This window comes from Lynx canadensis, chromosome B1, assembly GCF_007474595.2.
Source record: "Lynx canadensis isolate LIC74 chromosome B1, mLynCan4.pri.v2, whole genome shotgun sequence".
Lineage (NCBI taxonomy): Eukaryota > Metazoa > Chordata > Mammalia > Carnivora > Felidae > Lynx > Lynx canadensis.
This window is the reverse complement of record NC_044306.2, coordinates 20,551,135-20,567,852: the sequence shown is the minus strand read 5'-3', so window position 1 is coordinate 20,567,852 and position 16,718 is coordinate 20,551,135. Positions and strand designations below refer to the sequence as shown.

The 16,718-nt window shown below is 41.3% G+C and overlaps 1 protein-coding gene across 5 annotated transcripts in view; it reads right to left on the bottom strand.

Annotated features, from left to right (window-relative positions):
- The window catches only part of MTUS1 (microtubule associated scaffold protein 1), a 171,883-nt gene that overhangs the window by 19,486 nt on the left and 135,679 nt on the right, over positions 1-16,718 (bottom strand). For 4 of the 5 annotated variants that reach the window (XM_030312206.2, XM_030312207.2, XM_030312208.2 and 1 more), the window contains one exon: positions 10,077-10,143. In XM_030312206.2, coding sequence (XP_030168066.1) covers positions 10,077-10,143 — 67 coding nt within the window. Of the gene's footprint in view, positions 1-10,076; positions 10,144-11,165; positions 11,293-16,718 lie in introns of those variants that run through there. The other variant, XM_030312212.2, reaches the window with a different exon arrangement.

The following is a 16,718-nucleotide window of genomic DNA, read 5'->3' as shown; positions in this document are numbered from 1 at the left end:
TTCTCTGGTCTGTGAGTGGGTCTTTCTCCCCCCTCCTGCCCCCCATAATCTTGACAATTTCCAAGAGTCAGGTATTTTTAGAATGACCCTCAATTTTGGCTTGTCATGTTTTCTCTGCATAGTCCATTGACCCAGCAATTCCACCAGTAAGAATTTATCTTACAGGTATATTCCCACACGTGTAAAATGAAGGACATTTGAGGTTATCCACTGGAGCAATTCTGTAACAGCAAAACATCAGAAACAACCTAATGTCCACCAAGAAGGAACACGTTAAATTATTTGTGGTGTACCTATGTGATGGAATAAGATCATTCAACAGCTATTAAAAAAGACTGATCAAGTTCTTTGTGTACTGATCTTTAAGAATGTTGAGTGGAAAAGCAACGTGCATGTAAAATATGCTCCCACCTGTGTATCAAAGTAAGGGGGAAACCAATCTATAGCTTATCTTACTACTCCTATGGCCCAGCCCCAGAACGGTGAATGAGAACACTATCTTCTACCATAGCAGCATAATCACTTCATAATATTATTCTTACTCTATGGAAGAGAAATCCGGTCAGGACACTCTGCCAGAGTGACTGACGGGCTACGTAGGTTACTCTCTGAAACCAGGGTCTGTTTAAAATTGGAGATAGTAATTTAAGTGAATAAGGTAATCAATAAGCCATTTTTAAAAAGTAACTTTCTACTTGGGGGAAGGGCAGCAGCCTACAAACAACGAAAGGGTAAGTACCCAGACTGTCCAAAAACGGGAAAGCCTAACTTTCCACATCTCAATTTCCTGGTGTTGCAAGGCAGGAACAAATACCACCTGATCGGCTAACCATAGCATTTGGTGAGGATTTTGTAGAGCACATCTTCACAAACTCTCTGTGGAATGATCATCTCCTCAGAAGATGTCCGAGTTTTACTTGCCAAGACGTACTACTTTTTCATATGACCAAGAAATGTGGCAGTCATGTGATACACAACAGTCTTTTTCTAAATTTCATAATGAGCTATGAAGGGCTTTCTGATCGCTCTTGGGAATTACATGAATCAACATGAACTGATTTCAAAGCCACTCCCTAATCATAACTTATTAGGAATCTACCTTTAAAAAAAAAATGCTTGCACCCTCAATTCTCCCATAAATAATACCATCTTACATTTAAAGCTCAGTTTCGTACTTCTACAAAATGCTCTCGTATCTATTCTCTGATGTAATATGATAGTGTTTTGAGTTAATAAAATAGGTTATCATCTTAAGTCTCATTTTACTGAAGTGGGAACTGAAGTAGCAAAGTTGGGTCCAGAACTCAATCCACTCAATATTTTCTTTTTTAAAAATTTTTTTTTTTTCAACGTTTATTTATTTTTGGGACAGAGAGAGACAGAGCATGAACGGGGGAGGGGCAGAGAGAGAGGGAGACACAGAATCGGAAACAGGCTCCAGGCTCTGAGCCATCAGCCCAGAGCCCGACGCGGGGCTCGAACCCACGGACCGTGAGATCGTGACCTGGCTGAAGTCGGACACTTAACCGACTGCGCCACCCAGGCGCCCCAATCCACTCAATATTTTCAATTCAGGTTCTGCAGCACAGAACCCAGAACCTGATCTCTGTGGCTATTTCCTCAACCTGAGAGGCAGAAGAGAGAATTTAATTCATACATACAATAGATGCCTGAGAGTATTAGGGCTTCTTTCTCTTGTGGAAGCTAGAAAGACTTCAAGATAAGGCAAGTTAAAAGGAAAAAAAAAAAAAAAAACGACTTTTCTCTACACTGATTAGTCCTGACCAAACCTTACGCAAACGGGGGATGATGATCTGGCCCCACCAGCCAATGTGAGCACACAGGTGCCAGCTGGGTCTCCATGGGGCCTGTGGTTCTCCCTGCCAACACAAGTCTGAAAAGGCTTTGCTGTTTTTCAACTTACTCACTGGCCAACAACATGCTGCAAAACAGATGTTCTCATAATCACAACAGCAACATTCCATGGACCAACGAAAACATTTAGGCACGAAAGTGGATCGGAGATGCAAGTCTGGCGGAAAAATTGGCATCATGTTCTAAGCTTCGGGCCTGAGAAAAGTCAGGCAGGACTTTAAAGAAATCACACTGAGACCAAAGTAATAAATTGAATGTTAAACGTCCCTCATGCTTCATTTTTAGAGTACGAGGTTCAAAAGGGCAGGTAAAGTTGATGGCATTCCTAACATTTGGAAGCCTAGGTACAAACAAGAATGGGCTCAATTCAGTTGGCACTATTTGACATTACTGTTTATTCGCTCACTGTGCTTACCTGATTCTTAGAGACTTTCTGTAAAAGAAACAACATTCTGGACAACCGGCATGGTGTCCAAGTATAGTCCAGGGAGCACCTACATGATAATCACCTGAATGGTCATTGAAAGTGGGTTGCTGGGGGTGCCTGGGTGGTTCCATCGTTAAGCGTCTGACTTGATTTCCACTCAAGTCCTGATCTTCTCTTGGTGGCATTGAGTCCTGCGTCGGGCCCTGCACTGACAGTGTGGAGCCCGCTTGGAATTCTCTCTCTCTCTCTCTCTCTCTCTCTCTCTCTCTCTCTCTCTCTGCCCCTCCCCCATGCACACACATGCAAGCTCGCTCTGTGTCTAAATAAACAAACTTAAAAAAAAAAAAGAGTGGATTTCTGGGCTCCATTCCCAAGCCACCTGAGTCAGAACTGTGAATCAGCATTTTAACCTAGTCTATTTCATTACACAGTGAAGTCTGAGAACCACCATTCTGGACAAATGACATTAAATTAGTCAACACTGAACATATCAAAACTGGACAAGGGCAAGCTAGGACAAGGAACACAGGCTTTCAAAACTGATACCCCCGGTTATGTTGCGCGTCTATACAGGTGACAGTACATAACCTTTTACTTATAGACATAGCCAGCCAAAGTCTGAATTTAGGATGGGCAGACGTGGATAGGGAAAAATGGGCTAAGTCTGAGGTGGTCAAAACCATCTTCAATCAACTCAGTGAGAGAAAGAATTCTCTTTTGGTATACTATTAGGTTTCATTACGTTAATAGTTTTTTTTCATAAATCCCACTCCAAAAATCACTTCTGGAATTGTGCAACTCCAAAGTAACCTAACTGTAAAGAGTTTTTCAAATTACTTGAAATACACAGCCTGTTAAACCACAACTGTAGATCAAACTAATGAAAGAATTAACACATGCGCCAAGGTGTATGGCGGCCTCAAGTTCACAGACACCAGTTGAGTGTTGATTAGACAATTCATACCTTGCTTTTGGCAAGGCTAAGTCACTTTTCCCTAACTGATAATAGCAAAACCTATTTTAACCTAACAGTGTTTCTTGAACTCTTGACTCAGATAAAAAGATTCCAAAAGTCATTACCAATGCAAAGGAGTGTCTATATCACATGACTTTCCAACCTTTGAAATACTGCATCATGGTTTTCCCTGTTATGATGAGCAGGAGTTTGCTAGTCTAACCATGCTGGGTCCTCAGCCAGGCGCTTTGCTCTCTAGCTGCTTGACCTCAGGAAGGTTACTTCACTTTTAAGCCTCAGTTTCTTTTCCTTCCTTCCTCCCTCCCTTCCCTTTCCTTTCTTTTAATACAATACTAACCAGTAGACTAAGAGCTGAATACTGCTGTCAGGAAAGAGCTGGCACTCAGTAATGTTACCACCATACCCAGTGCATAATTTTTATACACAGAGGAAAAAAAAAATCAACTAGTCTTTTGTAATTATGGGAATTACTGCAATTCTTAGTGAATTAAGGGTTCAAATCCCACTTGTGTCATTATATAGAAACAACCAGGACAGATCTATAAAAAAGATGTGCATTACCTGAACAACGCATTACAAATAATACTAAGTTTATATGAATGTCTGTGAATAAAGGCATTTCAAGTTTTTGTTTTTATTTTTTTTTAGTGTTTATTTATTTTGAGAGACAGCAAGCTTGTATGTGTGCGGGCAGGGAGGCGCAGAGAGAGAGGAGAGAAAGAATCCCAAGCAGGATCTGCTCTGTCAGCACAGAGCCCGATACAGGCCCGATCTTATGCTATGTGGGATCATGACACGAGCAGAAATCAAGAATCAAACACTTAACCAACTGAGCCACCCAAGTGCCCCAAGTTTTTGACATCTAGTTCATTTGACCAAATACTTAAGTCTCAGTAGGATTAAAAAAAAAAAAAACAACTTAAATAAAAATAGATGGAAGGTCTCTGAAAAAGGTGTACATTAGATATTAATTTTGACAGCTAAAATACCTTTCCTCCATTAATTTAGATAAAAATGGGATTCTAATGATTAATATTAACAAAAAACAATAGAAACCCCCAAAGACCATAATTATGGTTCTCTATTTTTTTGTTTATTTATTTTTGAAAGAGACAGACAGAGTGAGAGTGGGGGAGGGGCAGAGAGAGAGGGAGACATAATTTGAAGCAGGCTCCAGGCTGTTAGCACGGAGCCTGACGTGGGGCTCGAACCCATGAACTGGGAGATCATGACCTGGGCCGAAGTCGGATGCTTAAACGACTGAGCCACCCAGGTGCCCCATTATGGCTCTCTATTATGGCAGTTTTGATCCAACATGGTTCTTAAAAAAAAAAAAAAAAAATTAGAGTGACAGGTTTATTCCCTATCTCAGAGGCCAAATATTTGTTGTGGACACTGACCATTCAATTGAACTGTAATCTATTTCAAGGGCTGACACTTTCAAAATGATCTAACTGGGATTATCAGACATAATTATAAAATGTTCCCAAGAGGGGCGCCTGGGTGTCTCAGTCGGTTGAGCATCCGAATTCGGCTCAGGTCATGATCTCACGGTTCGTGGGTTCGAGCCCTGCATCCGGCTCTGTGCTGACGGCTCAGAGCCTGAGGCCTGCTTCAGATTCTGTGTCTCCCTCTCTCTCTGCCCCTCCCCTGCTTGCACTCTGTCTCTAAAATAAATAAACATTAATTTTTTTTTAAATGTTCTCAAGAGAATTATAGCTCACCTTGTTTATTATTCATTTCTAAAAACATACTTGTTATTTTTAAAAGGTTTATAGGAAAACATTTGTATACAAAAACCATTGAATATTAGGTATTCTACAGATAAACCAACTTTCTCTAGTTACCACCTTCAATATAAAAATCATTCATTCACTGAAATACTAAGTGCTGGGCACAAGATCTTAGCTCATTGAGCTACAAAGGTGAAGGAGATAATGCCCTTGAAAGGCTCATGGTTCTAGAATGTGAGAAGAGGTCTAAAAACAAATAACTACAATAACAAAGTATCTTGAAGGACATAGTAGAAGGCACAATTAACTTTTCTTGAAAGATTAACTAAAACTCAAATGAAGATAAGGTCTTTTAGCTAGGACTTAGCTAGGTTTTAGCTAGTGAGGTGTTTAAGAGGCAAACAATAGAAAGGCGGTGAAAAAGGGACAGCACATTTCAAGCAGAGGGGATAACATGTGCCAAAGAGGGCCAAAGGGGTATGAACGGACCCGTGTCTAAGGCATGGGGAGGGGAAAGAAGGTGTGAAGAAAGGCAAATGAGCATCCCGATATCATGAAGTTGGGCTGGAAGGTTCTGGTCAAATCATACATGGTGAATACAGTCTATTTGGACTTTTCCCCAAAGCCCAAATGAAGTCATTTATATTTGTTAAAAATGTCCAGTTGAGGACAGATGTGAGACTTATTTTAATATAGTCTGGAGAGAAGTGGGCCTGGAGCAAGGTGGCCTGTTGGATGACCATTGACATGTATTTGAGGGGAGAAATTATGGGGCTTAAATTAGAACAGCAGGAGCCAGAAGGTTGAGGAGGAGAGAGGAGGACAAGGCATGTGAGACCTGTCATTAGCTTAGGTGGTAACTGAAGAATGATGCCACTTCAGAAGACGATAAGCAGACTTTGAGGAATAGGTCTGAATGAGGAGACACGGCAGAGAGTTCAAGGAAGCAAAGGGCTGGGGAAACAGAAAGGCCTGATTACACCAGACTGGCTTTCCTGGAGGCAGTTCTTCACCGGGAAAAATACATCTGCAGCCTCGGAAGGAGAGAACTCGAAAACTAGATCTGTGCATCATCACCCTCCAGGTTGTAGATGAAACCACAGGAATGAATGGGATAACAGCCGACAAGGAAACCCTCACTATACTAAACACTATAGGGGTAAGCTATCTCCACTCAACAGAACTTTCCCAAGTCATTCAGCATGACCATAATGAAGAGTATGAGACAATATGGAAAAGTGCTTGACACAAGCTAAAAAGATAAGAATACACATAAAATATCATGGACAAATTTCAAAATCATGTTGCTGTGTGGGAAAAAAAAAGCCAGACACAAAAAGAATATGATGTATGTTTCTATCTATATGAAATTCTAGAATACACGAAACTCATCTACGTGATAAAAATCAGATCATTGTTTGCTTCTGGAGAAGAGGGGTATCATCTTCCAGAGAGGAGAATGAAGGCATTTTCTGGGAGGATAGTGAGCTTTAATACCTTGATAAAGCTGTAAGTTACATGAGTGTATGTGTTTGTCAATAAGCATTCCATTGTAGGTAAGTGATACCTTAATAAAAAAAAGTCAAGATATGAAATTGTCTACTCTCATATACACAAAGACACAAGAAATATGCAAAAGTAAAGTCTCCTAGTGGAATATGGGCTATTTTTCCCTCACTTCACAGTTTTAACTTTTTGCACACTACTCTTAAATAAAAAGAAATTTTAAAACCCTCAAATACCCATAAATATTTACCAATTAACTTGTGAAAATGGAGAACATGTATTTTTTCCCCATAGGAAGTAGGAAAGAATCTCTGAAAGAAATTTACTCTCTGGAAAAATTTTTTTTTTTTTTACTATCTGGAGACAATAAGGAAACACAAGATCATAGTAAGTACATGATTGTCAAGTATCGAGGACTCAGTGGAAGGAGGGGAGCCTCATGGGTTTGTTCTGAGGGAAGTTGGGTTAACTTGGCAGCACAGGACACTTGTCAGGGTGACGACTGAGACAACAGGGAAGTTAGTCAATGGAGGGGAGGGTTGGAGGCAGTTAGATTCTGAAGGTCACTATCACAGACTCTACTTGGGTTTTGGTGCTCCTGAGTCTGAGTTGTCTTTTATATTCTGCAGTTCTTAGTTTGAGAACCTTGCCTTAATTTTCATAGAGAAGATAAAGAAACATTACCCAATTAGAGAGTGGATCCAATAGCCCCCCCATATTTTGGAGAGAAATGGTGGATTCCTGGATGATGGTGGTGGTAGTAAGGCTCTCTTGAGGTGCCTGTGGTAGACCAGGTACCATGGCCAGTTGCTTCATACATATTACTATTTTACTCAAGCTCCTCGACAACCCAGAAAAATACGGATTAACTTCATACCCCCAGTGAGGAAACTGGACTCAAAGAAGCTAGGCAACTTCTAGTTAGGAATCCAAGGACAAAAGGCTAGACTATGGCCTCCACTTTGCAAGCACTTGGACCATGTCAGGAGGGGATCAATCACGTCTCATTGGCATTTGAATCTGAAGACAAGAAAACAACCCATCCTGAGAGGTTTCTAGTAATACAGTCTAATTACAATTCCTTCCTGCAGTGTGGTTGATACCCCCACAAAACAGCAAATGTGACTATTACACAGCTATAAAATGGAGACATGTTAGCTTAATAGTAACTATTTAATAGTAGTTAACATTGGGTGCAACACACTCTACAGTGAGTTACTTCAGGTACTCCTCATGACTATCCCTGAGCAGACAATTATTAGTGCATGTGATAGATAATGAAATTGGGACTCAAGACCTGTAATGTGACTTGCCCTAGGTCACCCAGTTACGAACGGTCTGGACCTGGTTATTGTGACCACATAGTCTAACCATTCTATAGTACTGCCTCAAATTTTAAAATCGCATTTCGAACTTTGCTATGTAACCTGTTGTCTTTCATCTTAGTTCATGCTACAAACAATCCCACTGGCAGCTTCTGGAGAATTCTTCCTGGACTGTTTCCATCAGAAGAACTACGTCATGCCTTCTCTCCCCTCAAAGAACTGAGAACATACCCAAAAGGCTTTACATAGTTACTTGAGAAGTTCTACCTCATTCAATGGGAGCACTGACACATTCCCAATTGTGCCTTCCATTGAAAACCGTTCCTAATGTCATCGCATTACCCTGACAAGAGTCCCCTACTGCCGCATTAACCCAACTCCCACCCAACTCCCACCTGGGTGACTGGACGCTATGGACAGGCCAACCACTGCATCCGGACGCGTGGACAGCAGTGGTGAAAGAACACCACGGCACACTCTCCTTATCACAGATGGAAAGTGAGAACGGGTACAAACTGTGACAGCTATTTCCTGTCAGGCTACGTACCCAGTGGAGGTGCTGAGGACCCGGGTCCCACTTTAAATCATTTAATTGTGCTATCCACTAAAAGGTAAGAAGAGGATCCCCTATTCAAGCAGCATGAATGAGAACAGTGTTCCGCTGGCGTTTCGGCCCCATGTTGGAGAGGCCGAAACGTGAACCATCAGGGAGGCTCGTCTCCACCTCCACTGGGTCATAATGAACTCTGAAACACACACAAAAGGCCTCTTTCCTGACCTGCTCAACTCTATATCCATTACGTTATTTAAGGCACACAAAAAGCAAATTAAGTTGGTCATCTGGGTAATCAAAAGGGCAGCTGTCTAGTTAAGTAACAGGACAGAAAGCCTCAAATGCTAACGCCAGGAGGCCTGTTTCTCAGCTGTGGTTTCCTTGAACGGTTTGCCTAGAATTTTCAACTCTTTGGGGTCCTGAAGTTCCATCTGTTTTAAAATTACTTTTCTATAAAGAGTTCCTCATTTCCATCGCCTCAAATAAGGTCAGGAGAAAATGATGTCCCAGCTAGGTATTAAGAATCTGGAGGGGTAGTCAGCAGTTTGTGGTTGCCTCCCGTTGGGAGGTGAAAACAGAAAAGGAACACAGAGACAAGCCTTGGCCCCACATTCACTGCTATTTAATCTTTGCCCAGGGTTGGGGGGTGGCAGAGAAAAAAAAAAATTAAGTCCAGCCAATTATATTGACAATGTTGAAATTCCGGTCTTGTCCAAAGACAGGTATTCTCCTAGAACTGGATGAACACAATTTTGGTCTCTGGCTGTTGCCTTTGCATTGTTTATACACATACCTACTCACACTTTAGGAGGAGGCTGTGAGCATACATAGGAAATCGCTAAGGGGAAGGAATTCAGCCTTTTAATGAATAACTCCAAACTGGGCTGAAGCTGAAGCAGGAAGCTGATTCTCTAGGGCTGAGGGGCCCATGGCGGACAGGGGCATCCCAAGACAGATGGTTCACTCCAACACAGTAGCTGAGGTAGGGAAGGCAAGATGATCTCTGTTGCATGAACCCTGAAGACCCTTCCAGGAGAGTCAAGAACTAAAACTCAGCTCAGCCTACGAACAGCAGCACTGGTTGGTGGGTGTTACAGACTTCAGGGGCACATGGCTCCTGGTAGAACTGGGTCCTCCACCATCAGCCCTGTTCCAATTATTACAACATTAGCACAGAGCGTGCTTTCTTCAGACAGGCTATCCGGGATGCACAGCATCCTTCTCTTTACATACTTCCTCCTCGCAAACTGCCCCAAGGAAAGCGTAATGTAATTACTATTACCAGAGAGGGAATTTTCTCACCACTTTTTAATATGGAAAGAGGTTCGGGAAAAAAAAAATGACAGAATTATTTAAGAGGAACCCACACAATTACAAAACTCGCTCTGTCCTTGTCTTCAGGAAGAGAAATGTTTTGGTCATCAAAAGCTCTGCTAGGCTTAGTCAGATCAGTGCCAGGAATTCTGTGAACTTGAGGTCAAGCTGCCAAGATTCAAAAGAAATGTTGATATTAAGTGTTTGCACAGATACCAGAGTGGGACAGCTAACAACTGCCAGCGTGCAACTCCAGCCATAATGCAGATGGGAGAACCGAATTTGCCAGTTGTCCCCTCATCCTGTCAAACTTAGGGGGGAAAAAAAACAAAACAACACACACACACAAAGAAAAAAAAGCTCTTACCTAGCTCTCCTCGAAGGTTAACAAGTTCTTGGGATAGGGTTTTGTGTTGTTTCAGCGCTTCCTCCCGCTGTGGAAAACACACATCAAGTTACTCATGTTTTCAGGAGGGTCCTTTTCAGTAAAGGCACACATTTGTTATCACCAGGAAAATGAGACTCAGAATCGAGAAGCCAAGATATGAATCATTTAAGCTAAACAGTTTGTGTTGTGAAAAAAACACAGATGTCCCTTAGTTGTTAGGGAAATTCATGTTTCAAAAATCTTTATTTTTTCAGGTTCTCGTCAAACCATCATTGGAGACACTCACTGGCATGGTACTTTTAAAAATATTTACTTAGAGCCATGCTTCATTGCTAATCCATAGAACCTTTCAGCAAATGCATACTTAAGACTTAATGCATTCTCCTCCAAGGGCAATAAAGCACTAATCAGTTTAAGATAAATATTTAATGTTCTAAACATACGCACTTATATGCACTTTGTCCTAGATTTGCAAATAAAAAAGTTTTGTTACAATGTCAGTCCTAAAAGGAAGAAGCCACAGTGAAAAAGAATCCTTAAAAAAAAGACAAAATTAAACTAATTTTACCCATCCCCACATTATTTTCTAAGGATTATTATATTTGAGATCAGCTATAATTGTAAGGAGATGTTAAGAGAAATGAAATCAAAGAATATCAGGCAACTGTTTCCGTATCAAAAAAGCTATTATTAATTCCGTAAAAAAAGAACAATTTCCAAGTTACCAGCAACTTAAAGCAATCACACACACACACACACACACACACACACACACACACACACACACACAGAGCGATAGATACAGTTTCTTAAAAGGTTGATTCCCTACCACCAGGGCATAACTAAGGAAAAGGCAGAATTCAGAGCTCTCTGAAAATGCCCTCACTAGGATCACCCGAGACGGAGCTCCTGCCGCATCTTGATCACAGTATTGCAGAGATCATGAGACCCAGTCTTTTGCAGGCAAGAGTTGCTCGTCATTCCAAGCATTCCCCCCTAATTCCAGACAAGCTCTGCCTCAGTCCCTGACATTCTCCCAGAAACGCACTATAAGCAAATACTAATTACCCTTGTTGCTGCACAGGGAGGATAGAGACACATTTTGCTGCTGGAGCAGCCCATTTTCCAGCTTCTGTCTGCACCTGTCCCCACCCCACCCCACCCCCCCACCCCGCACCGTCCAAGAAGTGCACAGGTGGCCACGCCACCCACCAGTCGGGTCTGCCTACATTCAAAGCTCTACCGGGAGGAGCACGATTGGTCCTCGGTTAGCCTTACTTCACATCCTGCAGGTTACCGTATGCCTCTCTCCTCTCAGAAGCTGATTGCTGCAGCTTCTGCCTTTGGCACAAACAGCCCGCGATTACTTAAAGCCACAGCCCTTCATTTATGAAAAACGAGAGCCAGACATTAGACTGATCGATGGCCACTTACTTAAATATCAGCTGGTACAGTGCAAAGAAAAACTGACCTTCTCTGCCTGGATAATGGAGTTATTTTTAGATTTGTGAACCTTTTTAGTTCCCTCTCTAATTGAGGTCGTTAGATGATCACACTTACTAATAGAAAAGAGAAACGTGTTCTCCAAAACCTGTATACTAAAGGAGCCTGTGAACGAGGCAAAGAACAATCCAAGTGTGTGTTTTGTGACTTACAATTCACAATGACACAGTAAGACGAATGGTGTTTGCTGCAAAATTTAATCTGAATGCTTAGAACACGGTCTATCGGTGTTTAACGTTAAAGTGTGCAGTGCTGATTGGAGAGTGGGAGATCAGGTATCTTCTATAACTTGTACTTTTTACTTTGTAGTGGTCTCTCACTAAAGAGCTAAGGAAGTTAACAACGGCATGCTAACACTGTCACATGGGTAGTTAACAGTGACTGGACTTTAACAAACACTTTCTCCTTGAGTACACTTTGCCATTAATGGTATTCTCAATGCTTGATTTTTTTAAAGTGCAGTATTAAATTGTTCTGAAATTACGAATCCGTGAGTCCAGGGGCGCCTGGGTGGCTCAGCCGATTAAGCATCCGACTTTGGCTCAGGTCACGAACTCGCAGTTCGCGGGTTCGAGCCCCGCATCAGGCTCTGTGCTGACCGCTCAGAGTCTGGAGCCTGCTTCAGATTTTGTCTCCCTCTCTCTGCCCCTCCCCCTGCTCATGCTCATGCTCTCAACAATAAATAAATATATATATTTTTTTAGTTAAAAAAATAACAACAACAAAACAAATCCGTGAGTTCAGGTTTTAAAAAATGAACAAGTAATGAGTGTTCTAATGTAGAAATTAAAGTCTCAGGAAAAATCAACCTGGATAAAATTGGAAGAAAAGCGAATGGAAATAGATGTAATACATGCCTTTCTTAATCTCATAAATTTAGGCCTTAATTTTGTTTGCTTAGTGATCTATTTCAAGTCAATACCAGCAAGTTTTGTCATGCAATTGTCAAAAACACCAGAAGACAGCTTTACTAGATACCCACAAGCAATTAAAAATTGCTTAATTGAAAAATTAAGTTGATATGTAATTTCCAGAAGTAATTTTATGAAAACGTTTACATCCTGGCACGAACACCTACCACATGATCTCTCGGCTTATTAAAGAGGTTTGGGGGGGGCGCCTGGGTGGCGCAGTCGGTTAAGCGTCCGACTTCAGCCAGGTCACGATCTCGCGGTCTGGGAGTTCGAGCCCCGCGTCAGGCTCTGGGCTGATGGCTCAGAGCCTGGAGCCTGTTTCCGATTCTGTGTCTCCCTCTCTCTCTGCCCCTCCCCCGTTCATGCTCTGTCTCTCTCTGTCCGAAAAATAAATAAACGTTGAAAAAAAAAAAATTAAAAAAAAAAAAAAAAGAGGTTTGGGGGACGAGGAATTTCAGTTCATGTGAACACTTCCCCCAACTCTACTGCATCCCACCTTCCTGTCCCAGAAGCCACTGACAGCTTCCAATCTCTGTCAGTCTGAGTCAACAGTGACAGGAAAGCCGTGAGGTCATCTTTGTCTCTCTTTTGTCTAAATGGGTTGTTCCAAAGTCAGTCCATTCTTCCTCATGAGCCTTGACTCTATCACACTTTTTCTACTAGTGCAACCTCCACTCCAGTCCTGATCTCCAGAAATTCATTCCGATGCTAGTGAAAGCATCCCTCCACAGGACCTTGCAGGGGGCTGCTTGATTATTGTCCCATGGTCTTTGTACACACAGATGCCCCTACCCCCCAAAACTATTCCATTTAGTCCATGAAAAATAAAATTCACCCTAGGTCCAAGAATCTCCAACATCCAGCTCCTGTTTAGGCTCCCAATTCCTGTTCTGTACAAATCACACTTGCTACCCATGTCCCACCTCCACAAGAACAAATTGACCTGACCCATTACATAACCCTGAAGGGAATGTTCAATGTCAATCATAGTTACCATCTCCCTTTCCCCAAAACCTGGAGATGACATTTATCTTTCTGAATTGATTGGCAAATTATTACTCTGCCAATTAACAAAGCACCATTTCAGACACTGGGGAAAAGTATGCAAGAAATTTAAGACATGGTTCTTGCCTTCAAGATTGGGACCTGAATAGAACTAAAATGGCCGAGCCCAACTCTCTTATCATTCAAGGCAGATGACCTCATCTGGGGGGAAGCGGCAGAAGATAAAGGAAAAACTAAGCGCTTTATACGTGATCCTATATGACATGCAAATGGCAGTGCCCACACCATTGTGTCAGTTTCTGCCTGACTCTCTCTGGGAGCTTGCCCTTTAAGAGATCTATCCCTTACTTGTAGATGATGAAAATGCATTTTGTCACTCAGCTGCTGATTGCTTGTTTCTTTTTATTCAACGGCTCCTCTATCAGTGCTTCTGTCTTAGATGATAAACTCTTTATAGTCAAGATAACAAGTTTATTTAATTCTCTTTGTATTTTAACATGCAGAATTCTACACAATGTCGGGGGGGGGGGGAAAGCAGGAGGTAGGAATCTGGATAGAAATCTGCTTTTCTATGCACTTATTAATATATGAAGTGCTCCAAGGGAAAAAAAATGGATTCACTATAATTTAATTAGGGGTCCCTGAAACATAGGCACTTAGTCTCTGGCTGCCATCCCATCAGTGGGCCTGAATTTGCTAGCTACTGAAGAGCACCACCAGCACAGGGGATTTTGTAGAAAAGAGCCATGTCAGATCGCTCAGACGGGTACCCTCTCCCACCTCCTCCCACCACTCACACAATGAATCATGTCCACTTTTTTTTTTGCCCTGAGACTTTTTTACCTATAGTAGCCTGCTAGTGTCATTCAAAATTCACCTTGTTTGGGTGCTACGTTAGGCTGGATTTCACTTTGGCTGTCTGCACAGAACACTGCTCAACCATCCAAGGATAGACCTGGAATTGGAATAAACTGAAACCATCAACAATGTGTCCTCTGGGAAACAGAAAGTGTGATATTAGTTTCCAGATTCATGAGGCACTTATTAGAACTTCCATGTAATGAATTATTTCTGCCACTAGAATGGGAAAATTATAGTTATTAAACAGGCTTGCAACCAAAGGGTAAGTGATAGCTCTAGGATTCCGTATAATCAATCATTTTTATCCATACTCTAATGCTCTAAAACCACTTGGGAAAAACTCAGCAATAAGATATATATGTATATACAGATCAGTCTATACCTACAATCTACATCTGCTTATCCACATATCAATCCATCAATCACTTGTATAGTGGGTAGGAGAGAACCAAAGGGTTAAGAGGAAAATTGTGCTGAAGAATTACTTAACTTTTCCCCTGTTTATGCCTGTCCTTTCTAACTGTTTTATAATAGTGTCCTGTACACATTAGGCAATCAGTAAATATTTGCTGATTGATTATAAAGAGCAAAGAACTTTTGCATCAAGACTTTATATGTTCATCTTACATTTGGGATTCCATCCTGTCTATTCATCCATTTGTTTGTTCAGGTATACAATGTACATCTGTTATATAAAGTCCGGCCATAAGTACTAGGGTCATTTCCTAAGAAGAAACTAGACACAGACCCTACTTTCAGTGAGCTTCTGGTCTTAAAAAGCCTAAACGAGTGCAAATAATTATCTGTAATACAAGGTAGAGTGACAGAGAAATAGAAGTGTCCCTAGAATCCAGAAGGTAGAGAGAACATAGAGCCAGAAGGATCAGGAAATAAAAGAGGGAGTTTTTGACCCAAATTATAAGAAATCCAGTGGAGTCACAATTACATTGGCATTAAAACCTAAATTAGGTGCCATATGAAATTCACATACAGTAAAAGTATCCCTGAAACTCATTAAGAGTTTGTCCTGTTATAGACTGACCAAACATTTGTCAGTTTATCCAAATAAGTGAGGTGTTTCTTCTAATGTTCGATCTACTCCTCCTCCAACTGAGCATGTGATAAAGAGCATGGTTTGTGTTTACGAGCAAGGCTGTATGGGGAAAAATTACCTTGAAACAGCAGGATCACATGGACCGTGGGAGGTTCATGCCCACGTGAGTGATTTAGAAACCAAAGGAAGAGCAGGCTCCATAACTCATCTCACATCCACTTCTGGGCCTCTCCTCATGGAGGGGCATGAAAGGCAGGACTGCCTGATCTATTTAATTTGCATTTTCTACCTGTTGTTTGTACAGTGAATCCATGTAAATTAAATGTAGATAGTGGTATGATGCTGCTATAAGATGTGAACATGTAGATATTAGAAAGAAGGGCAGTGGCCCAGTAATAAATAGCATGTGAACAAAGAATAGGAAAGTTGAGACATTCATAGATGATTTTAAGTTCCTAGCGTCCTAGACCTAGGTTCAAGTCCTGGTGTTCCTCTAAAATTAGCTGTCTGCTGATAGATGAGTTACTTTGTAGCTCCATGCCTCAGTTTTCTTACTAGTAAATTCCAATTTGTGTTTTTGGACAAGATGTAATAAGTTACGAATGTCTAGAACTTAGTAAATATTCAAGGAACGTTATATCCCTCTTGCTTTTTCTCTACCTCACTAATTATACAGCTAGAGCCGATAGGCAGTGAGGTGAGGCTAAAAAGAGCAGCTCATGCCAAATTATAGAATCTTATATTCCAAGTTATACCCCAGAGTTTTCCAGAGGACATATAATGTGAGCCATGTATATTATTTTAATTTCCTAAAACTGAAGATTAAATTTTAATATATTTTAAGTCCGTATACCCAACATATTATCATGTTGACATATAGTCAACAGAAAAATTATTCACACGATATCTTACATTTTTTTCATACTGTCTTCAAAATCCATGTGTAGTTTAATGCTTAACCACATATCTTAATATCTTAAGTTAGTCTTACTGCACTTCAAGTGTCCAAAAGCTTCATAAAGACAGTAGCTACCATATAGGACAGGTAAGCTGTAGACAAAGGTTTCAGTGAGTAGAGTGGAATGCTTTGGAAAGATGAATCTGTTGGCAGTGCTTGGGATAAATGAGTGAAGGGAGTGCAGGCCTAAAACCTAGTTAAGAAGTAGTTATCACAATCTAATGGACAGTTCTCTTGAGTCTGAACAAGGTTGGCAACAGTAGGAATGGAAAAGAGGGGATGGTGGAGGGGGGGGCAACACTGTAGGATGAGGGCTCACAGGACTT